Source organism: Triplophysa dalaica, chromosome 24 (genome assembly GCF_015846415.1).
Source record: "Triplophysa dalaica isolate WHDGS20190420 chromosome 24, ASM1584641v1, whole genome shotgun sequence".
Classification (NCBI taxonomy): domain Eukaryota; kingdom Metazoa; phylum Chordata; class Actinopteri; order Cypriniformes; family Nemacheilidae; genus Triplophysa; species Triplophysa dalaica.
In genome coordinates, this window is record NC_079565.1 from 14314693 (window position 1) to 14339173 (window position 24481).

The 24481-nt window shown below is 39.2% G+C and overlaps 1 protein-coding gene across 1 annotated transcript in view; it reads right to left on the reverse strand.

Moving 5' to 3' along the window:
• The window catches only part of cpne8 (copine VIII), a 42909-nt gene extending 19100 nt beyond the window's left edge, over positions 1 to 23809 (reverse strand). Inside the window, exons 1-6 of the mRNA XM_056740231.1 lie at positions 23674 to 23809; positions 15492 to 15532; positions 7683 to 7729; positions 7470 to 7573; positions 4152 to 4191; positions 3296 to 3372 (exon numbers count right to left, since the gene is read on the reverse strand). Of these exons, the coding sequence (XP_056596209.1) occupies positions 3296 to 3372; positions 4152 to 4191; positions 7470 to 7573; positions 7683 to 7729; positions 15492 to 15532; positions 23674 to 23780 (416 nt within the window). The 5' untranslated portion in view covers positions 23781 to 23809. The remainder of the gene's footprint in view (positions 1 to 3295; positions 3373 to 4151; positions 4192 to 7469; positions 7574 to 7682; positions 7730 to 15491; positions 15533 to 23673) is intronic.
• Between the last annotated feature and the right edge of the window lie 672 nt (positions 23810 to 24481).

A 24481-nucleotide genomic window follows, 5' to 3' on the forward strand; every position in this document is an offset into this window, starting at 1 on the left:
CACTGTGTCTTATTGCACGAAACAAAAGAAGCCCTGACATCTTAAATCATATTGTTCATGACAGCTACCACTTCATCTCGCACTGTAACAAGAGAATATGTGAGTTTACATCGAAATAAAGGATACATTAAATAATTCAGGTTTATTGCACTCTATGCGTGCGTACGTCTAACTTTATTACGAATGTGCATTCACTGTGTTCAATTCAGATATCAAAATGATCATAGCTTGAAATGATAAACAGTTCAGGTGTTTATCTTAGGCAGTGCTGCATACAAATATGTGTGTTTGGCAAAGCACACAGGAATATCTACTCTTATATAAGACTACACTCATGACAATCAAGCTGGAATTGATGTGAAATTGGATGGACCCTTCAGCTTCCTGTGAATGATGAAAGGATTTTGAAGAAGATTTGACGAGACAACAAACTTCTGCCTTACTTATGTTCTGCCTTGAGTGCTTGTTTCAATTCCACTAAGTAGCGCTGGGTACTTTACAGCTGCAGATCGATGCTAACTGAAGAATCTCTTTAATCTGCTTTGAATGTACAGAAGGCCTCTAAGGTACTCTGCTAAATCAACCTGCTACTGGCGTCCACCAGAAATTAGTTACAAGAAAAGAGAGGAAGATCAAATAAAGGAGGGGGGTGCTCGGTGTTAGGAAAGCTACTTTAAAAGGATACTCAACACGAAAATGAAAATTCTACTAAATGAATTACTCAACCTCAAGGTGTTCCAAACCTGTTTAAATTTCTTTGTTCTGATGAACACATTTGGTCAAATGTTATCAACCGACATTTCTGGGACATCAATGACTACCACCATTACTATCCACGAGTAAAGAATGTCACAAACTTCCTTTAAGTGGAGATGGTAGTCTAGTGGGTTAAACCACTGAACTGGTAAATCAGAGGTTGCTGGTTCGATCCCATCATCCACCACCAGTGTGTCCTTGAGCAAGACACTTTACTCCATGTTGCTCCAGGGGGATTGTCCCTGTAATAAGTGCTGTAATAATTACATTTAATTAGCGTGAATCGCGACATATATCGCCCAGCCATGTAAGGTTCACCGTTTCACATCCGAAATACCTGTGACGCTCCCTTGTCCATCTAGTTCTACTGTCTTTAACACATGCTCCAGCTTTGGGTACTTGGACGACATCCTAAAAGAATGGACAGTATGCCATGACTGGCGAGGGCATGAATTGCAAGGGCAAGCAATGATTTTAAAGGCAGCTAAGAATGTACCCCTGCCAGGCTATGTGGAAACAGCGTGCCATGTTCAGTTTATTGTACTAGACCCACAATTGCTTGCTAAAGTCGATATTATTCGCGGCATCATCTTCTGAGATCTCATGCCAGGCCATTTAAATGTTGGGTGAACTCCCGAAAGGTTCGCCCATTACAGAACACTTATCTCTTGCTCAGAGTGACAAGCAGATGTTTTCAGACACTGTTGACATGGAAATATCCCCACTTTCTGGAGTCTGCTATCTTTCTTATGATTATGCGTAGGCAAACAACAGAGATGGCATTTCAATTGCAATAAATATTTCTCGCACTCATTTCACTTTGGAGATTCAGGGCAGTCACAACTTTATCCAGATGGACAAAATGGGGTTCTAAAAGCAGACATTAGGTACAAAAGTACACAATAGATACATTGTATCTTGTACACAAAATGACCATAGTCTTCATTGTCACATCTGGAAGGTTATTCGTAGGGTCACCTACTGACCCACATTCCCATTTCTTACTAAGGGAACCAATCATTCAGCTCTGTGAAGTTCTTTGTCTCTATTGTGTTCCTTCCACTGATCTTCAGAATTATTGCTCTTATGGTCAGAGTGCCGAAGCAAATGTTGATTTGTTGGCAACAGATGCGTGTTCAAGAATGAACTGAACGCATTCTGCAATGCATAAATAATTCAGATTAGCTTATGGCAATAAATGTGTCTGAATGTATTTATTTGCTACTACAGTGCATGAATAAACAAGTATTTAGAGGTCTGAGTGAATGAATTACTGGAGACAGCTGTGGTTATATAACACACATAATGTCACATCCCTCCCAAATACAACGCACACAACAGCATACATAATCCATACACATACAGTATTTGCAAATGGGTTTATAAAAGATAAATGTATGCATACGTAATGAGCAAAAAGACAGAAATTTGTCATTTATCAATGTCTTACTAGTCCTAGTAGTTCTAAACTCTATAAATAATATCCTGTGTCATCATCTTTCAATAAGATCATGACAATTACTGTATGCTTACTGTAGTAAATTATAATATATAATATGAAAAATGCTGCATAAAAGAGCTAACAAAAGAGTTTACTTTAAAACACCAGACCTAATACAGTATTTAGCCCCTTATACAGTATTTAGGTCTTTTGCTAGACTTTTAGACATCAACATGCCCCATTCACATAAATAAGTAAATGCAATCCACACTGAAATGGTGAAAATAGCTTGGTATCATTCAAAGGTAAAACTGCAAGACTTGCAGTTTGGGTAAATTACTCTGAAAAAGTAATGAATTACTAGTTACTAATTACATATTCAATAGTGTAATTAGATTACTGTACAAATGACACTCTCCAAAAAGTATTTAATTAATTATTACTTAATACTTTCTATACCCTACTACATCAACCTTGACTAGCTAGGTGATTCAAGGCTAGATTTTTCAAGGCATGAAAAAACTCGTAATTCATTCAACTACGTGATGTACTCTTATTAACTGACTAAAGTATTACAAATCTGGGAAAGATACATCAAAGTATGCATTTCAAAGTTAGACTTTTTATTCATTTTAATGCCAATTCTACTATTGTATACATTATACAGTATTTAGTTCAGTAACATCCAAAGTAACTGTAATTAAATTACAGAAAGAATAAGCTCATCAAACGTTAATAAAGTTAAATAAAGTAATAATCCCTCACTTTACTTTTTTAAGGGAAAGGTAATTCAATTAAAGTAACTAATGACTTAGGAACACCCAACACTAGGGACTGCATCCTGTAAATGATCATAATCATTACAAGTTCTTATTCACACTACAGTTTATTCATTATAAACACGTTTATGCATCTATATTTCTCTGTTTATGATGACAACGGGTGCACCTCAAGACAATCTATATATTTGAATTGAAATTGATAAAAAACAGTAATGTCACATCACATCTGAAGCCACACACACAGATAGATAAACATACTGGAAGTGGCAGCATGTTTTGAAGAAGTGAGATCACATTCGGTGAAAGCTAGACTTACGTGAGTGGTCTTTCCATTCGACTGCCCAGAGATCCCACCATCTCTCCCAGAGTACAGTACATCTGACCCAAGAAGTCCTGTACACACCAGAGCAGAGCGGCATATTAATGATATTTCTGTGTATTTGGCCACATCTGCACATATTAATCAATGTAAATACAGGATAAGTCATTTAATAGACAATTCAAAACCAAATTTTCTTCAAGTGGTCATGTTTGTCTTTTTGTTTTGTTTCTGTAGTATAAAAACATGCGTCTACAGAACTTTCAGAAATCAAAACCTCCTACTAAGCCCCACCCAATCTAAATCTAAGTCATGTGACAACTGTTAAATTAATTTTTAACATTTTAAACAAAAATGCATCTGAAAAGGAACAGAGCAGGCGTGATAAAACAACTTTCTAAAACAGTTTTAATGACATTTATGTAACAGAGAGTTTTTCTAGTTTTAATATAAAACAACCTTAGGGACTTGAACTTTTCTGTAAAATAAGAAACACTAAAACAATTACAGATGAGAAAATGTTTTTATAGATCACGTTAAGATCTACTTTGGAAAGGCTGCGCACTGTAAAACAGCAGGGGAAATGTTTTCCTGATAGACAGAACTGAACCGAAAATAGCCGGAGGAGAAATAAAGAGCTAATAAGATCTGTTAGCATCTCTCCACATCAACCCCCAGGTGCATTCTGGGATGGAGTGACCCATAGTTCTGACCTCTGAACGTCTGACAATCACAATACAACGTCCTTGATAAGAGTCAAGCAAGCTGTCTGTATGTCCACACACACACGCATACACACGCGCACACAAACACAACTGTGTCCTTCACTTTTCCTTGTATGGGAAACACTTACATGTTTAGAGAGGTTTTCACTCTTTGAGTCAAGATCATACCTAGAAAAAATATATAAAAGTCAAACAATAGAAATGGGAAGCATTTATAACCAAGACTCAATTGTCTGTAACGTTGTGTTGTTCTGGGTGACTATCAGGGTTGCTTTATGTTTATTCTGGGTGTTTAGTGCTATGTTGTGTGGTTTCTAGAGCATTGCTAGAGGTTACATGTTAATGTCAGTGTGAATGGTTGCTATGGTATTCTGGGTGGTTGCTAGGGTGGTTTGAGTGGTTTGTAAAAGTGGTTGTTAGAGTGTTCTTGGTGGTCGCTTAATGAGAGAAGTCAAAAGAGCCCTTTTTTTGTCAGAATATACAGTAAGTGATTTTTTTATTGTGTATTAAGTGAAAGAGAGACATATTTTAAGTGAGCGCTCACATTGAAAATTTGATGTGTCCCCTTAAAGCCTTTTTTTAGTTTGTTGTTTTCAAAGCAACACTTAAAGGACTAGACATTATTTCAGCACATTCTCAAGAGCTGATTCAAGGGCAGCTCGAATAAAAGCTCAGTAGGTGACAACAACCTATGTTTCAGCGAAAATCTTTCATGTTAGCATGTATGTTATTCCCCTCTCAGCATAAAGTTACAAACTTGACATTCTCTCTTTGTGTCTGCCTTTCTGTTTGTCTGCAGGTGTCCCTGTCTGTGCTGTTTCTGTATAAAATGAGCCGTGTCAGCATGTGTAAATTGCTACATAACCAAGACATCTTCTACACACGCAGCAGGCTTTCAGCTTCTGAAAATATGTTCTTTCCTATGCAAAACCTCACAACTATGGTGTTATTTGTGTTGTGGGTGGTTGTGGAGGTGCTGATGCTGTATGTGGTAGTCAAAGCATACTTAGTTATTATTGCTTGCGAATTGATTGCTAGGGTTGTCTAGGTGGTTGCCAGGACGTTGATATGTGGTTGCTGGAATAATATTTTTTGCTGAGAAAAGCAATAAAGCACACCTCTCCTCGACAAGACTCATGATTTGAGGTATCAAAAGGGTTTTGATACACTGAGCTCACAATTCAATAGTAGACACAATTCTGGGATCACGCGATAGTATGACTATACTTTGAACAAAAGTAAGAAAATAAACTGAAGTAACAGATATAACCATTCAGTGTTTTAGCAAAAAAATTGTACGCACAGCTTGTCATAGAATAAATAACATTCAAGATTTAAAGGGGTCATATGGTGCGAATTCATATCTTTGTTGTTTTGCCCATGCATGTATTAGACACAAAAAATTGCAAATATTAAAGTGTCAGAACAAAAGATATCTAAAAGCGAATGCTCACCCAGACCTGCCTGAAACGCCACGTGTAACCACACCCCCACAAATCTACATCAGTTCGTGGTATGAGTTGACATCATTTATTGACACTTACATTAAAAACGGAAGTCTGCCTTGAAGTTTGCTGCTATAATTATTTGATTTACTTTTGAAATTTGACCGTTGCTCAGCTCCAGTGACTTCGAGGGAAAGATAAGTGTCAATCTGATCCACACTCACTTATCTCGGCTGCCATTCTGACAACAAAAAAATAAAAAAATTCTCGCCTTCTGTTTTTTGAATACTAAGTTTCGTAAATTCTATTGATGAGTAATACAATTTTTTTCTACTATATAGTATGGAAGTAGGCAATTTCGGTCAGATTGCCCCCGAATATTCGTTGCGAATGCTTGTCGCGATAACGTTCTAGAACAAAAACAATAAATTATTTTGAAGACAGCGAAAAAATAACGTTTTTTTTTCGTCTAGTGCGACAAATCTTTCCCCTTTTTTTTGCAATTTACGTCACACGCCTATAGCCCTTTAAGGCAGCTCGTTGGCGCTAAAGTTCAGAAAGCTGTTGAGAGTAACGATGAAAACGATCGTGGTACAGCTTTAACTCCTTGATCAATCCATTAAACTCCCCGTGCTCTTCTCTCTTACCAATATCGTCTTATCGTCGAACATTCATTTGGTAATTGATATAAAAACTTGGTTCGTCGGGTTTTCGTTTCGCTTTTTCGGATCCCCGTAATCTGAACAGGCCTTAAGACCGCCTAAACGTACCTGTCAGCACAATTGCTTTGGGACCTTATGTAAGAGGCGGTACACACTACGAGTATTCGATTAACCACTACGCACTGGATAACTGTCCAATCATAGCACAGCTCGCTTTTCAGAGCGATGATCTTTGTAAAAAATCTGCTTGTTCAGAGAGGCGGGGCAAAGAGGAGATACAAACATGCATGTGTGTGGAAAATACAGCGTTTTTTTTTTACCTTAAATCGTGTATACACATTGCATTACATCCAAAACAAACAATAATATTAGTTTTAGCCGTGTCATATGACCCCTTTAATTGCACCGCCATGTGTTTAAAAATTGAATAGGTCTTTGGACGAAAACCAAAGCTTAACCAATAAGAATAAACAGACATAGTATCATAAAAAAATCACCAAAGCCCTATTATATAAATTAGTATTTTTTGCATTGTGTGATATATCGATAATATGTAGTTTCAGTATCTGACATATCTTCAATACTCCACATCCTACATGACAGGTCAACGAGCTGGTTACATGACCACCACACACATCTCAGTGATGTTCTGTTTAACCCAGTCTGCTCTCTGTCTGTCTTCATAAACACTTATGTTGGTTGTGAAAAAGACAATTAAATGGGAAGCACGGATTGTTTTTCTGTGGTAATTCTCTAAAGGAGGTTGTGCGGTGTGTGTTTGACCACATACATGTGTGTGATTGTGAATAATACATCAATGTAATTTCTGGGATACTGCTGTATAATGTGCTTCACTGAGCAGAAGCATTCCAACACCTTGCAGGCCGTGTGTGTCTGTGTGTGTTTGTGTAAAATCACACAAAACTTAGTTTTTAGCACTTACTGAATGGGTTAAATAGCTTAAAGTGAAGTAAATATGTGTGGGTGGTTTTCCAGGCACGTTTCATATTTTACCCAGGGTAACTTAAAATATATTTCCTGGAAAATCGAACCCATGCCCTTTTCGCTGCTGACGCGGTGTTCTAACAAACAGGATCACGTTTCCAACGACATGACTATGAGTGTAAATTGACTAAAAAGTGTGAAACCAGCATAAATAAAAAGTTCACATTTTAGACATCTGTGTTTCGAAATAGATTCAGATTAAGAGACTGTAAAAACATTTTGTGGCACTGGCCAACAAAACAAAGTGGTAATAAAATATGGTGCATCATTTCGAAATGAATTGTTAACACAAACATATAAACACACACATATGTTTGTATAATGATATACTTACAGGTCAAAGCGTAAGTTTTGTCTTTCTTCAAAAAAGTAGTCTAAGATGAATTTGTGCACAAAGTCTGGATTCAGGGTGTTGTCAATCACTTCTGTTCTGCCAAACTAGAAGCAGAGAAAAATAAAAATATTTCTCAGCCGGTGACAAGCTGTGTAAATGGTCACCGAATGTTATCTAAAAATATCAATTTAGAAATGATAGAAAACACAATACCTCTCTCCACTCCCTGCTTGCCACCGTTTGGGTAAACAGCACACAAACTACACAAAAACAAAGTGTGACATTAAAATTCACAAACGTTTCTTTAAAACGTTTTTAAAAAGTCGTATTTAAAAACTCTACTTATTTGTCATTCTTGACATTTAAAGGTGCATGTTACGAACAACAAGTATCACAACAATCATTCAACATTAAACATACAAGAACTGAGGTGTGATGAATGTGAGGTTGAACTTAAGTACAAGAACGACCTTCAGTTAAAGTAAAAAAGAGAGCTATCCCTTTTACAGCCTTTATTATTATTGCCTTTTTTAAAGCAACAGACATCAATTCATAGCCTCATACAGCCTTGGCTAGTTTAAAAAGAGTATCAAAACAAAGATGTTAAAGAAGGGATAGTTCACCTAAAATGAAACTTCGGTCATTATTTAATCATGCACGGATTGTTTCAAACCTGAATAGGTTTCTTTGTTCTGCTAAACACAAAGGAAGATATTTTGAAGAATGTCAGTAACCAAACCGATGTCATCCCCATTTACTCCAATGATATTTTATCCCCCAACTATGGCAGTAAATGGGGGATGAGATTGATTTGGTTCCTCAAATTCTTCCTTTGCGTTCAACAGAAGCATAAAGGGAAAAACAGGTTTATAACAAACCAAGGGGGAGTCAATGATGACAGAACTTTCATTTTAATCCTATAAAGGGCTTTTGGGACATCATTGGCACATTTGTCTGGCAGGCAGTGAGATGAGCGGTATAGTTAACACATACACACTAAGAAGTTATGCCAATTCATATCACAAGCAGGCAGCTGAAATAATTATGTTTCCAAACATCTGTTTGACTGTCCAGGGGGCCTTCCTCTAAATACGAGCCAATACCTGCCATCAGAGTGTGTCTAAAAATAAGCCTTGTCACAAAAGAAAACCATCATCATCCGCTGATCGTGTAATAATCACACACCTTCATCTTGCATTTGGACTCCAGAGTCTCGTAGACTTTATAGTGTGTGACTTTATGACCGCCTGCACTTTTTCTGTTCTAGAAGACGAGTGTGTGTGTGCGTGTGTATAGACAGATATGCCTCAGCTGTCTACATGCGCTGAGAATCTCTTTACAGTAAACTCTTGTTCTGTTCAGCTGGGTGTGTAGATGCACGGGCGCCGTATAGGGGGGAAAAGTTAGGACAATTCTGAGAGGGGCCCCAAAAATAGGTAAAAACTAATATGAAATTATTAAACCATCATCATTCAGTATATATATTTGTATAATAATTAAATTAACGATCTCTTTTTTTTTGGCAGTAAAAGTTAAAAATCCCGATTGACAAAAAGTAAACATCCATCTGCATATCCACCTGTATCTGCATAAAAGTTTGGTCCTGCCTTAGCGCAAATCGCTTGAAATCTCCGTCTATACAAGTTACGGCAAGCTGCTTGAACACGTTGGGTTCGCCGTGTTTGGAGGCCGATGTGGGTTTGCAAATCCAACATCAATAGCAACGCAACGTTCACCATTGTTCATGCCGTTGTGTCAGTATGTTTGTGTTTGGCGCTTTCACGCTAGCATGCTGGGAAAAACGAGACGTATTCGGTGAGGTAACACCTGGCTCTGTATTGGCTCTCTAGTCTGTGGAAAAGCAACCGGTTCTTAAAGGGCTCGCTAGTCGAACCAACTAAACACTGGCAATAGCACTTGCTCTGAACTAGCACCGGGTTCAAGCTGGTGGAAAGTGGGTATCAGTGTTTAGTTGCAGTCAGTAGATGCGCCAAAACTACAGTGACCATAATGTTGCCTAGTAACGTTACATCAAAATCTGGTTTTCGAAAAGGGAAGAGAGAAAAGAGAGAGAGGAAAGACAAAGGAAAGGGTTTTAAACTGTAACCCAGTTTTTCACCAAGAAAGGTAGGTAGCCTTTCTAGTCTGGCTTAATGTCAAAAGTGAAATAAGGTAGCTAGCTATCGACTAGTGTTAGCCCACATTTAATCACCATTTAATCAGTGCAGGGAAAAGTTTAGCAAGATATTCTTATTAATATACAGTCAGGTCCTGTAAATACCCTCAAATTAAAGCTGACAGTCTGCAGTCCTCCAGGTCATCGAGCCATCCCGCAGCCCATGGTCTAGCCCCATCGTCATGGTCCCAAAACCCGACGGCACTCTCCGTTTTTGCAATGACTTCCGGTAGCTGAACGACGTCTCAACGTTCGACGGGTACCCCATGCCCAGGGTAGATGAACTTCTAGATCGCCTGAGAAAGGCTCGCTTCATATCCACTCTGGACCTGACAAAAGGGTACTGGCAAGTTCCGCTGTCTCGGAAGGATAGGGAGAAAACGACCTTTAGTACACCCTCGGGAAACTGGCAATACCGCGTCCTCCCATTCGGGCTTCACGGAGCCCCAGCGACGTTCCGGAGGATGATGGATATCGTCCTTCGACCTCATCAGGAGTATGCCGCAGCTTATATTGACGACGTCGTAATTCACTCTGGGAGTTGGGAGGAAAATCTTGACCGGTTACGGAGAGTTCTGCTCGAGTTGAGACGAGCGGGGCTGACTGCGAATCCCAGGAAATGTCATCTGGGACTCGCGGAGGCACAGTACCTGGGGTTCCGGGTCGGGTGAGGACTAATCCAACCCCAAGCAAAGAAGGTTGAGGCCGTCTGGAAGGCCCCGAGGCCCACCAACAAGACCCATGTACGTGCCTTCTTGGGACTAGCGGGATACTACAGATGTTTCATCCCGAATTTCTCCTCCTTAGCCAGCCCCTTGACCGACCTGACCAAGAAGGGGCAACCGGAGAAGCTGAAGTGGAGTCCAGAGACAGAGAAGGCGTTTCAGACGTTGAAGGAGCACCTCACGTCTGCCCCGGTGCTACACGCACCAGACTTCGGTTGTCCCTTCATCCTACAGACCGACGCGTCGGACACCAGCCTGGGGGCAGTTCTCTCCCAGGTCAAAGATGGAGAAGAACACCAGTGGTGTTCATCAGCCGAAAGCTGTCCACGGCAGAAACCCGCTACGCCGCCTTGGAGAAAGAGGCCCTGGCCATTAAATGGGCAGTCCTGGAGCTCAGGTACTACCTTCTAGGACGTAGTTTCTCTCTGGTCACCGATCATGCTACACTGCAGTGGATGTCCAAAGCCAAGGAAACTAACGCACGGGTGACCAGGTGGTTCCTAGCGCTCCAGGCTCTACCACAGCAACGCGGACGGTCTGTCGAGGATGTGGTCAGGTTGGACAACTCGGTCAAGGTCACGACCCCCCCCTCCTCCTATTCCAACACCCTACATAGCAAGGAGTAGGTTTCTTCACACCAGGTCGACGCTTAGGGGGGGGAGTGTGGCGAGTTGGTCTGCACTCAATCAGCATCGCCATGGTTACCAAGGAGTGGTTATCTTTATTCCCACGATGATGTGTTGGCTCTTTCTTGTCTATTTGAAGATCCTGATGCCTGACGGTCGGCGGATACTACCACTTGGAGAACTACCTCGGATATACCTGGACCTCAACAGATACCAAAGGCCATTCTGGAACCAACGGACTTCCGGGAAACGAGTGAGAGAAGACGGCCCGGAGTATTGTTCCTTAAGGGGTGTGGTTTCACTTGTGTGCAAAATAAATCACCCTCCGGGGTTTGAATTCACCCACTTTCGTGACTGTCTCGTGTCTTACGCCCCACAAATATCTTTAAGGAATTATGAGATTTGAGGTTGGGTAATTGGCTGAGAGTAAATTGTTACTCAGAGACTCAGAAGTATCAAATAAGATGGGGCAATTTTTTATTTCATTTATGAATTTTCCAGACACTTTTATTGGATTTAAGTTGTAAATTTTTTACTTTTTTATTTTATATGAATATAACTTAAATTTCAAAAATATATGAAAATTATGTCATAATTAAATTGATTAACATCAAAGAGCTTAAAGCTAACGGGTTATTTTACCTTAGTCCATCTGCATTCATTTTACACTTCCATATATTTTAACAATTGTCTTATTTGTGTTTGTTTTAATTTCTCCTAAGCAATTTTAGAGACTAAATTGATATTTAAATAAAAACATCTGAGAACATCAAATCTTCTGATCTATGAAAGAGCAACATCTGAGCAATACAATTTTCTCTAAGATTTTACTTTTCTTAAACATAATCATATCTTCACAGTCGTTCTTTTCTGAGAATTGCAGGGATGAAAATCAATACTGCAACCACATATATAGTATCAAGGTTAGGAATCTGCCACCACACAATATGACGTGTTCCCTAGACACAGAAAATTCTGCCTTAAATATCACATGCAGCGCTGTGAACGGCCACACACACACACAGAGAGAGAGAGGCAGTGATGATGGGTATGAGCGGAGAATCTATATTTAGCTGTCTGGAGTTCCTGAATCTCAAGTCTTTTGGCCGGTGAATGTAGGAACGAGTCTGGTGAGATCACGTCAGCACATCTCAGCACATGTGATGCTCTACCACGCTGCTCACATGATGATCCCAAAAAATCTTACAGTATGAGGAGCTGGAAACACCGGAGGCGTGTGTTTAAATCAAGACAGTATTCTTATTCAGACCTCAGCAGAAACATGCCACCAGAGGTGACAAAAATGCTTCAAAATATTAGAAAACAAGTGGGGGAGAAAAATACCCCCATCGTATATTTAGACGTGGTTTTAAATGCCATTCTATACATGGATTTAGGCTTTGCCTACAGTCATATGTAGCTGTGTAGTGTCTATACTGTACATATTCTGTATTCTAGCATGTTTAAAATGTTTATTTTGTAGTAATATAATTTGCAGTATACTTCTTTTCTTTGATTTCAAGGGATTTATATTTATGTGGACAGTTATGTAATCTTGTATTGAACTATATGCTTTAGAAACAGTATAAAATGAGGTCACGTTTCTATTGACCTCTTGTTGCTTTTTCTTCATTTTTTGGTTTAATTCAAGTAATGACGGAAATTAATATATTGGTACAATTAAATTTTTGTCTACAAAACTAAACCGACCACTGTTTTTGATACTAGAAATCTTCACCACCATAATACAATGTATGTTATGTATGTGTTTGTATGTAATATATATATAGTATGTATCTGATGTACTGTATGTATAATGTATCTTCTAAAGTGAAGAAAATATTTAAGGCAGTAGCAAAGGTATGTACTTTTAAAGCTTTTGTTTCAATTCCTTCCATAATTATATCGTATTAGAAAGCTTGTGGAGCATATAATCATGCATGTGCAGTGTGTTTATATATGTGTGTGTGTTTGTCAGATGTAGTCAGTTTAATCAGCCGCACGACGGAACGAACGATGTGACGCCTGCAGTCAAATGCATCTGTGTGTTCATTAAAGCTGTGAATGTCAGCAGCTGTAATCAGCTGAACAGAACATCTGCATTTCACACGCAGACACACACATAATATTTAATATTTCCAGTACATAGGCGTAATGATTTGTATACTGTAAAAACTGTACATGTTTCTCAATCAATTTTAACCAATCAAACATGCTTTTAAAATGCGGATGCCTCTCTGATTGGTTGAACTTGCGAGTCGTAATTCAGATTGAGTGGACAGCAGCAGTGGGCGTGGTTAATCATTCATTATCGTTGCAATAATGTCAACTCATCTTTATACTTTGCGTACAAATGGACAGGTTCCTAATTAAAAGCAAAACTTTAATTGACCCTAGCATCTCTTCACTAAGATGCAGCAGTGTTGCTATTTCTTCAAGTGAACAGCCGTTGTTGTCGACGTCATCAAGTAATGACAGCAGCAGCAGAAGTAAAGGCAGAAGGGACAAGCAGAACTCTAAAACATAAGAAAACTGGAAAAAAAACCATATCCCTGGATAGCATACAATGCTTCCAAAAACAAGGTATTTTGTGAACTCTGCTGTAAAGCAAAAGAAATGCGTGCCCCATTCCCATCTACCACACACAAGCTAGAATACTATGTGGTGTTTGTAAAAGATGGCTTTTCTAGTTGGTCGAAAGCACTGGAAGTAATTAAGTTTAAGTATATTAAAATGTTATCATTTCCTTTAAGAGAGCTGAATTAAAGATGCGTATTGTAGGTTACAACATTGTGCAATTTGCATAATATATTTCTTAAAGAAGCTGTAGATATATTTTGTTATTTTCTTGTGATTAAGTTCCGGTTTTGACAGAAGATTTCTCGCAATATGAATTGTCGTTATTCGTTGGACTTAACTGATGAATAGGCTAAGAATGTTAAACTATTTTAAATTGATATTTATTGAATTTAAAATGGGTTTCTATCTAAATTGTAAGCTTAGGTGTATAAAATCTAAATTTCTAAGAAAAGATAAATATGTTTTGTACGATTTGCTTCTGGAGCAATTTAATTGTTCGTTCTATTTTAGAACTATTTTAAAGTTATTTTTAGTCAAGCAATATTACAGCTTAAGGCATAGGCCCTTTTTTTAATATTTTTATTAGGCCTCTGTTAGTATGTTCAGGATCAGGTATTTTTTGGAATGTTTTTTCTCTATTACTCTGATTCTGTAACTGATATTTTGGAGCAAAACAAATTATTGTTGTTAATGTTATCATTTGCTAATGGAACACTGAATTAAAAATTATAATAATAATAGTGAAGTGAAAACATTAAGTGTGTTTATTATTTGTAGCCTACAATACAAAATTTACAGAAGCTGTTAAAATATTTTATACTTTCTCGTCCATATGCTCCACTGTACGTCACAGACATGATGAATTGTTCGTTGTGAGTTTGAAAAATAAATAAAAAGTAAAAATTTGCTTTTGAAAAAATACATATTTGGTAACACACATGTGCGTTTGTGGTGGTTGGGGCCTTTGGGGGTGGGGTTTGGGACGTGGTGATGTGCCAAAAGAAATTGCCTCCTATGATGCGATGTGTCTACATGATTTAAGGTTCAAAAATGATGTATTTTCCACATACCGTGCATGTCTGAAACTTGGAGATTTTTTACAAAGCTCTTCGCTCTGAAAAGTGAGGTGTGCTCTGATTGGCCAGTTAACCAGTGCGTAGTGATTGGTAGAATACTGCAAGCGTGTGACGGAAATGTGACGCCTCTTACCATATATGGAACATCAGGTTCCAATGCAATTGTGCTGACAGGTACACCGCCTTACTTGTGTATACATTTGTCAAATCATACCATGAACTGACGTAGATTTATGGGGGTTTGGTTACACGAGGTGTTTCAGGCAGGTCTGGGTTACCATTCGATTTTAGATAGAATGCATCTCTTGTTCTGACACTTTAATATTTGCAATTTTACATCCAACACACCAAGGTAAAACATGTATTTGCGCCATAAGACCCCTTTAAATTCCCAATTAAAACACCAATAGCAATAAAAACTGCATTGCAATAAAATGACTAATGTTGTAATTCTGTAAATTTAATTCTTCCTTTTAATGATACGTTTCACCTCAAAATTCTAACCAGTCTTGTGTGACAGAGATACTTTTCCTGAAAAGTAGACTGAAGTAGTAATGCATGATGTTTGCAGTGCAGCAGGGTTTTCATGCAGTAATCAAGAGCTGAGAACATAATGAACGCAGGCAGGTAATGGAGCTCCATGCAGCGAATATAAAAAGATCTGATGATGAGTATGACTTATCCCATCATGCTTTCAGTCCACCTGCCTACTGTTACAAAGATTTTAGTCAGATGTGCTAGTTTTGCGATCTGTTTTCTTTTAAAACAAATGAAAAACCTTTTTGCATCCACAACATGTCACTGCACACAAGAATAAATAAGTAGGCCAAAGAGCTTACTTGGGTCAGATTTTGAAAAAGTGTCTCTATCCAAGAGGTTTCTGTAAAAGAAAGAAAGAAAGAAAGAAAGAGAAGGAAAAAAGAAAGAAAGAAAGACAGTTAATTATAAATCTTTTAAAGCATCTACAATCTCTCTCTCTCTCCCTCACCCATACACTACTGACCTAAAATGATCATGTTGTTTTGAATGTAAATACATCAGTAATGTGTAACAGTTATTTTCTCAGTCTTATGATTCTCAACTGTGGAGATTCATCTAGCACCGACTAAAATGTGTTCTTTTGTGATATACTCGTGATGTGCAACGAGAAACAACAACAGAACCTATTTATGTTTTGTCGATATACCGTTCAATACTGATCCTAATGGAAAATGCTCAAGCAGCGCACTGTTGCCATAGATACCTCCTCGGACAAATAGGATTCATAAGTATCTGTTTTATGCTTATATATCAAATGCATATATGAAATGTATGAAGATTAAATGAAAACAAACATTGTATTTGTTGTGTTGCATAAATGGATCATACTATTGGCTATTATTTTGGCAATGGAATGCATTGTATTTTTGAGAGGACTATTATGGTGAAAGGGGAACTTGGCTTGGAAGTGTTGAAAGAATAATAATGATGGAGAAAAGTATTTAAAAGAGGAGCTCATTTTAAGTTGTTCGGGAGTGTAACACTTCAGCCTGTGTTCCCCATGTGTTTTGCCTTGTTCATTGTTTTCACCTGTCTCTCGTCATTGTTAATTAGTCCTGCACCTGATTCTGTTTTTCCTGAGTGTTTTCCCCGTGTATTTAAACCCTGTGTTTTTCTTAGTTCTTTGTTCGAGTATTGTATTGTAAACCAGGTTGTGTCTCCCGTGTTCTCCTACTCCTGTGTTTGTTTTATTAAACCCTCAGGATTGTACCTGTCGCGTCTCCGTTTGTCTTCATCTGTCTTCCCGTGTTACAGACTACTCGACCTAATTCCAAAAATATGAATAGCTGTGGCTTCTCTCCAGAGGCCATGCTCAAGGTCCTGAGGCAGGATGGTCGGTCTCTGGATAGATACACTGAGGAGTTTCTGGAGTGGAGTTATCGGGTGAGTTGAAGTGATCCTTACTTTTGGACTGGTCTGGATGATGATCTGCACGCCCTCCTTGTGGTCCCCTTCGCAGAGGAGTCCTCACTGGAGGACTTTATCAATCAGGTCCTCAATGTGGGAGGCTCTGATTTCTGTGTGGGGGATGCCGAGGGGGGCTTAAGCGGTCGTAATCCACAACCAATGTAGAATGGAGGGTCAGCTCCAACTTGCTCCATATCCACTCCACAATTTAGAGAAACTCCTCATCGCCGAAGAAACCGGCAACGGGTTAAAGGGGACCTACCCGTCGAGCCGGCCCCGTCCGGCTATTTGTGGCACTCTGAGCCGGTCCCGTCCGGCCTTCCAGAGGCCCTCCAGCCGGTCCCGTCCGGCCTTCCAGAGGCCCTCCAGCTGGTCCCGTCCGGCCTTCCAGAGGCCCTCCAGCCGGTCCCGTCCGGCCTTCCAGAGGCCCTCCAGCCGGTCCCGTCTGGCCTTCCAGAGGCCCTCCAGCCGGTCCCGTCTGGCCTTCCAGAGGCCCTCCAGCCGGTCCCGTCTGGCCTTCCAGAGGCCCTCCAGCCGGTCCCGTCGGGTCCTCCAGTGGTCTCCGAGCCGGCCTTCCAGAGGCCCTCCAGCCGGTCCCGTCGGGTCCTCCAGTGGTCTCCGAGCCGGCCTGCCCAGGGCTCCATCCTGGAGCCTGCCCCTGGACTCAGCCCAGATACTTTTTATGTTTTTAGGTATATATACCTTTTATCTTATACGGGCAGGATGGCCCCATACGGGCAGGTCCCCTCCAGGCCTCCCGAGCGCCTGTCGCCCTCCTCCCTGGACCCTCCCTGGACCCATTGAACTCTGGTGGCGGCAGCACCGTCCTGGAGTCTTCCTGTGTCCTGTCTCCTGTGCCCTGTCCCTTGTATCCCGCACAAGCCTACAGGACTTCCAACCCCCCTCCCCATCTGTCGTTCAGCGCGAGGACGCACCTGTGTGGAGGGGGGTACTGTAACGCTTCAGCCTGGTTTCCCAAAGTGTTTTGCCTTGTTCATTGTTTTCACCTGTCCCTCGGCATTGTTAAATAGTCCCGCACCTGATTCTGTTTTCCCTGAGTGTTTTCCCTGTGTATTTAAGCCCTGTGTGTTCCTTAGTTCTTTGTCGAGTATTGTATTGTAAAACCAGGTTGTGTCTCCCGTGTTCTCCTTCTCCTGTGTTTGTCTTATTACACCCCGTGGATTGTACCTGTCGCCTCTCCATTTGTCTTCATCCGTCTTCCCGTGTTACAGGGAGTTAATCAACATTAATGCCCATTCGGGACTATTCCAATAACCTCTTCTCTAACTATGCGATCAACACCAACAACTTAACTGTAATAAACCATGTCCCCTGTGTATATAAAACACGCAAAAAAGATATATTACACATAACTAGAACTTGAAGAAAACCTTTTTATTTATACAAATATGTATCCATCATAACTCATCTTTAAACCCAATTACATATTTCTGTGAAAATAATGTCTTTGTGCTCTGAAATAGTTTGAATGTTACTTTACACCATGCTTCATTTAGTACACACAGACCATGAATATGCAAATTAGTCCCCACCTTGACTTAAATGGTGGCGTTTACATTAGCCCGTTGTCATTCAAAAACAGCGTTTTTAAAAGAAAACGATCCTCGTTTATACTGCAGTTTCCACATGCGTTTTACAAAAATGTAAATGAAAACACATGACCATTCAGACACGCTGGGCATGCACACATAAATGTAAACAGTTGTATGGTGTAAATAAGTTGCTTGTTGATGACAGTTGTTTACTAGTCACAGACCGACCAGTGCAAAATGAACATGATGGCGAGGAAAAGCAAGGACGTCTTCGTGTGGATAACATCAGATGAGGTAATTAACGTTATTAGGCTTGTTTGATTTTACCCGGAGCCATGATCAACGGGTGACATACTGAGAGCACGATTTAAAAGCATAAGGCTCTCGATTCTCTATCCCGTTGCTGTAATTTGACCATGTCGAAACGTGTGCGCAGCTTGAAGTTAGACAAGCTTGTTGTTTACAAAGTCCTCTTGAGGCCGGTCAATGTCTCCTTCAGGTAGCGTAATGGCTCATGTGACAGAGGCTTAACGAATCAGGGAAGCAAACACAATGATACAGATGACCCAATCAGAAAGCGAGGGCAACCAAGCCTGGGTATTCTAATGTCTGTTTTCGTCTGTTAACACAGAAACGCAACCCAGGAGTTTTCAAACTACCACCTGCCCGAGGCGGTGGTGCTGGAGCAGGTCGCTGCCGTGCTTCTGGGCCGAGGTGGCTGCCGACCGAGAGGGAGAGGAGGAGTCGTCGCCGTTGCCACTGGGTTGGAGCCTGCTGCCGTCCGCCGTGAAGGGTAGGAGCAGGAAACGGGGGACTCCGCCAGGGGACGGAGGAAGATCGAGCTGTCAAGCGAGCACCCAGAACTACCGCATGGCACGGAAGAGCCTCTGGGCTGGCTGAGGACCGAGCATCAGTTTTTCTGGTAACCGGACAAGATTTTTTTGGTACAAAAACTATTTATATTTAAATTATGATCATTTTAATTTATACTGTTATTTTATTTTAAAATAATTGCGTAAATAAATGATTTGTTGAATTTTATGTTCATTTTATTAAATAAGAAATTAGCTAAACGGGTCCTGTAGTTCGGTCGCATTTAAAGAAACCGTATGGTACATTGACATCTAGAGGTTGAGAATGGTATCGCAGTATAAATTCAAAACATTGGAGAGACAAGTTTACCCAAGTAACGGTTCCTTACTTGTTATCAGAAATAATATAGAGACACTCTATTGTTTGTGAATGTGAACTGGAAGTTAAGGGCAGTCCACGAACGCATTTGTTTGTTGTTGCTCTGATACCACACATACATCTATTTGATATCTGTATTTTCATCTGCAAGACATCTGGCAGATGCTGTTTGGCCATCTGCCCTACATCTCTGAGATGTCTGCTGTCAGATGTCATATAGACCTCTAGAAGATTTTTGTAAGATGTGTATCTTCAGAAGACTTCTTAAAGATGTACCAGTACTTATTGCTTTGAAACCGTCTAAAAGATAGACGACACACTCCTATTCACTTCCATTGTAGAAAAATAAAGCCAAAGTAAAAAAGGTCCCGCCCATTTTCCCCTATGACTCAATCGTAAATGAAGTAACCATGTTACTACTCCCCTTTTTTATAACATCTTATAACTAACGAAAAACGTACCCTCGAAAACACACCAGCGTGATAAGATCTAGCAAAAATGACAGAAACCATCCTTGCCAAAAATATATTTGAATTGTTAGTTTGGCATGATTCCTGTTTGTTTACATGGAGATTGGATTTTTATCACGGGTTGTATCCACTACCACCTGGTCCTTCATAAGGTGTTTTAGTGGCACCAACTGCAGATGTTCAGCCGCTCCAGCGGTGCAGATAAAATCTGCAGTCAGCACTGTACCAATGAGCCACATCGCTTACACACATTCACAATGCTTCACATACAGAACTGTGAGCATGTACTGTATGTTGGGTCAGAGTTAAAGTTACTGTTCAGTTGACGCCATCCTGTTCCTGATGATCACTAATGTCAAAACAAGAAATTATTATTTTTTGTAAAAAAAAAAAAAATTGACAAAAAATATAAAGGCTGCAGGTAAATATAAAATATTGCTGATGAAAGACTCTCTAGTCTCTGCAAGGTAACTGGAGTCTATCAGCATTTTTGGTCATTGAGAGAAAACACCCTGTACAGATGGTTGGTTCATCACACACACAAGTGAAATATCTCATCAACTAAATCATATTGTTCACAACCTGACAGACCCAAAATTATGGATGTGACATAAAAAAGTTTTGGTTACCAATATACTTCACCATTTGTTGATATTTTACTAAACCCTTCTTGAATGAGTTCAAACTTTGAAACAATATCAAGTTTCCTAGTTTTCAAATAGAAAAATAAATATGTGTTACGGATGTGACAAAAAAGGACACCATTTTAGAGAGATGACAAACTTTGTAGGAATTCTGTGAATAAAATGCACAAACCTGAAGCAATAATACCCAACGAATGGAGAAGGGATGCCTCTTCATAGAACATAAAATAATTACAATAATGTGTGTTCCTTCATGAGGATTATGTACTATTATGGATCTGACAATCCTGAAAATGGCACTTACATGACTATGAAAAATCATACATTAAAAATAAAACAAATCCTTTAAAAACTTCAAGAGAGACCTCACAAAAGAACTTTATATTTGCATGGTAAGGTTGACATTTTCAAAGAATTGTCCTATAGTCACATGACAAATAATGCACAGCTGACTGGATTAAGTGGTCGACACATCTTAATCTCAAGAATCTTCATAAAACATTTACACAGCCACTTCCACACGAAACAACACACCCATTTCAGATCCTTCACCCCCATCGCACAATCTCCATCATAAGCAACATCATAAACGACTGCCAATCACATTCACTCCCAATCCTCTTATGATTTAATAAACATGAACCCCAACCCTTTCGAGCACACGATGGTGAAACACAGAGGAATAATTCATGAGGTGTGTAATTAAAGCATCATGTGTGATAAAGTTTAGCGTGGCTAATGAGGATTTGCCTCTGTGGGGCTTCAAATGAAAAGGCCTCCAAACACACGCAAAGTAAAGCTCTCCGGATTGAGGAGCAATTAATGTCATAAAAGTATTGATGATGGGCAAAGTATGAATACAATATTCATCTTAAAATGCTGACCTAATAATAGCAGGGTTGTGAAGTATGGCTTTATTAAAACAAACTGCTTGCGTCAGGGGGAAACACAGTATCATCTGCAGATGTGCGATATCTTAATAGCCTTTGAAATTCAAGGCTTGCGGTTTCAAAGGAGACTTGTCTGAAATATGTTGCGGTATAAGCATATAACCATATTTCACTGGAGCTGTTATTGCAAGAAAGTTACACTTTAGCATAATACAGTAATTTCAGAATAGAATGTCGTTGACTGTTTACTGTTCATACACATGCATTTTATTTTTCAAAGTCTCAAAAACATTATTTCAAGAATGATTTACAGTTGAAGGGACAGTAAACCCCAAAAATGTTAAGCCTAGCATAAATTATTCACCTTCATGTCATTCCAGACCTGTATGACTTTATTTCTTCTGCAGAACATGAAAAAATATATTTTGAAGAATGTTGATAAGCAAACAAACAATACAAAACCCCGTTGACTTTCATTGTATATGTACAAAAAAACACCAAAACATCAATCAATAGCTTCTATTTTATTTCACAGAAGATACAGTCAAATACAGGTTTTGAAGCACATGACGTATGACAATAAAATGATGTACCGCTGCCTCTATGATACTCATATCAGACTGATGGACTGAATCAATCCCTCTCGTCTTAGTTTTTAAAGACTTGGAGGAAGTGTTACTGAAGGCAGATTCACCTTTTCCTCTTTCTGTGTGTATTGACACGACCTCCAGCCCAAAGGGTCTCGCTTCTTAACGCTCAGACCAAACACCAAACAATCAATCAGTTGAAACAGATGCTCTCTGCGTCCTCACTGTCAAAAAGCTTTTCTTTTCACCTTCACAACTGTCAGTCTGTGTCTTGAGTAGAATCTGAATTCTTACATTGGTGTTTTCAATTTGCAAGTTTTCATTGAACACTAAAAACGGGATATTTTTGGAACATTAGATTTCTTCTCAGAGAGAAAATGTCAAAATTCTACAGTGAACATATAACATAATTTTCCTCTACTATTAAATTGTATATTTAAAAAGACAATACAGATATATAACCGTAAAACATTGCTGAAATTAAACAAAAAAAGGGGTATAAAATATATACGGCTGCTGTATTTTTATTGTATTTATTATATAGTTATTCTGTAAATAAGTCTTTCAAACAAGCCCTTGACAATTTAAATGATCACCAATATCATTCAGCACAGGTTTGATAAATGTGTGTGCAAATGTTTTTAAGATCTAAACTCCCTTCACATTATCATACTGTACACTCACCCCACACCAGCGCTCATTTATTCACAGCAGACCCGCAAGACTTATCTGAGGTGTAGCGCATTTCATAACAAAAGTTGAATAGATTGAAATAATATTCCTTTTACCATATCAACGCATGCCCTTTGTGTGCATCTGATTTCCCTTCTGAGGTCTAAGAAAGTTAAAGATTTCTATAAATAAAAAATAACGGCGCTGCTTCTCAAGACATCACGGCTTCATACATGCACTTATTATGTAACATTGAAGAACAGAGAGCTGTCTGCGAGAATGCATAAGACATTCACCACACCAAACATGCATAAGTCATACAAGCCTATACGTGACCTAGTTTGTGACCTATATGTGACCTAATTTGTGAAAACCCAGATAAAATGTAACCGTGATATCTTTAATGTTAACTGAGTAAAACTGATTTCATTGCAAAATATAAGACTATAATCAAACCAAAGGTTAATGGTTGTTATCTTAAAATTCAACACTGAGACTTAAACCTGGTTTTCAAAGACAGCATTGAATATATCCATTATAGTGCATTCATAATGACAGTCTATGAAATCAGATGCATGCTTTTGATATTAACTGGATCCATAGGACTATGATATAAATACAAAATGTATAATGCATTTTTCTACATGATGGGCTTTACGGTTTGTAGTCACGTGTTTTATGCATTTTAAAACATAGTACACTTTACAGGTGTAACCATGAAATGGTTTTCATTAAAAGTGATTAATCGAAATGCATTGAATAGCCTACATTACAGCAGCCTAAAACATATATTATAGGCTATCTGTGAATTGATAGTAATAAGTTTATTTTTTTAAATAATGTTAAGATTTTTCCAAGTTGATTCTTGTTATAACATCAGCACGAAATTAAAGTCACGAAATAATATCAATAATGTGTAATATCAAGCACATTTAGGAAAGAATTCATATCATGTCCTTTACGCTCGACACATAGTCCAGAAGCATCAGACAATGCATGTTATCAGAGGAACTCCACGCACGAGTGTGTTTAATCAGACGCGCATCAGACCCACTCGCGCGACTCACCTGCACGACACGGTGATCTCAACTTTAGTGGCGGGAATCGCCGCCGCGAGCGCCTCGAAATCCGCCACACTCGCCATGTTCAGTAAGCCACTCATCATAGTAGACATGATGCTGTGTGAGTGCACAGAGAATCTGAGCCGAGCATCCTTCACACCCCTTCACACCGCTTCACACGCGACGTCACAGCGCGCGAGAGAATTCCTCCTGGTCACGCGCTTATAGTGCGTTCAGCAAACCACCCGCAAAGATAAATAAATAAACACTGCATTGTGTCTGTGCATCATAAATTCGTTTAAAACATCGTACATTATCGTTTATTTGCAGTGCCATGAGCGCCATTAAAAAAAATGGGATTTGACATTTTTTACATAACTTTTTGATGTATTTTTCTCTGTTCTGAAGGAAATGCCACGGACAACTGATCTACTTAATGTGTATTACGAACACTTTTATAAAAGCCCCTTTAAAACGTTTACAGTGTTTTTGAATATTCTATCATTTCTAACATAAACAACAACATCAATCATCAGATGATAGCAATCCACACTTTACATGTTAATATTCATGTGTTCAGGTGTCAGACCTGAAATGCCTTTAAATGTTGTACACAACATTCGTTCTCTGTGTTAGTTATTATCTCACCTCAGTGCACCTGTCCTGGACACATTTAAGTGTGAAAACTGACACCCGCAGAGGAAATTAACACTTCATCAACACTCGATCTCAGCATCCCCATAACACATAACCTTATTTTTAAGAAATCAACCAACATTAATCTGTCTATCTGTATTACCTTCACAAGAGTGTT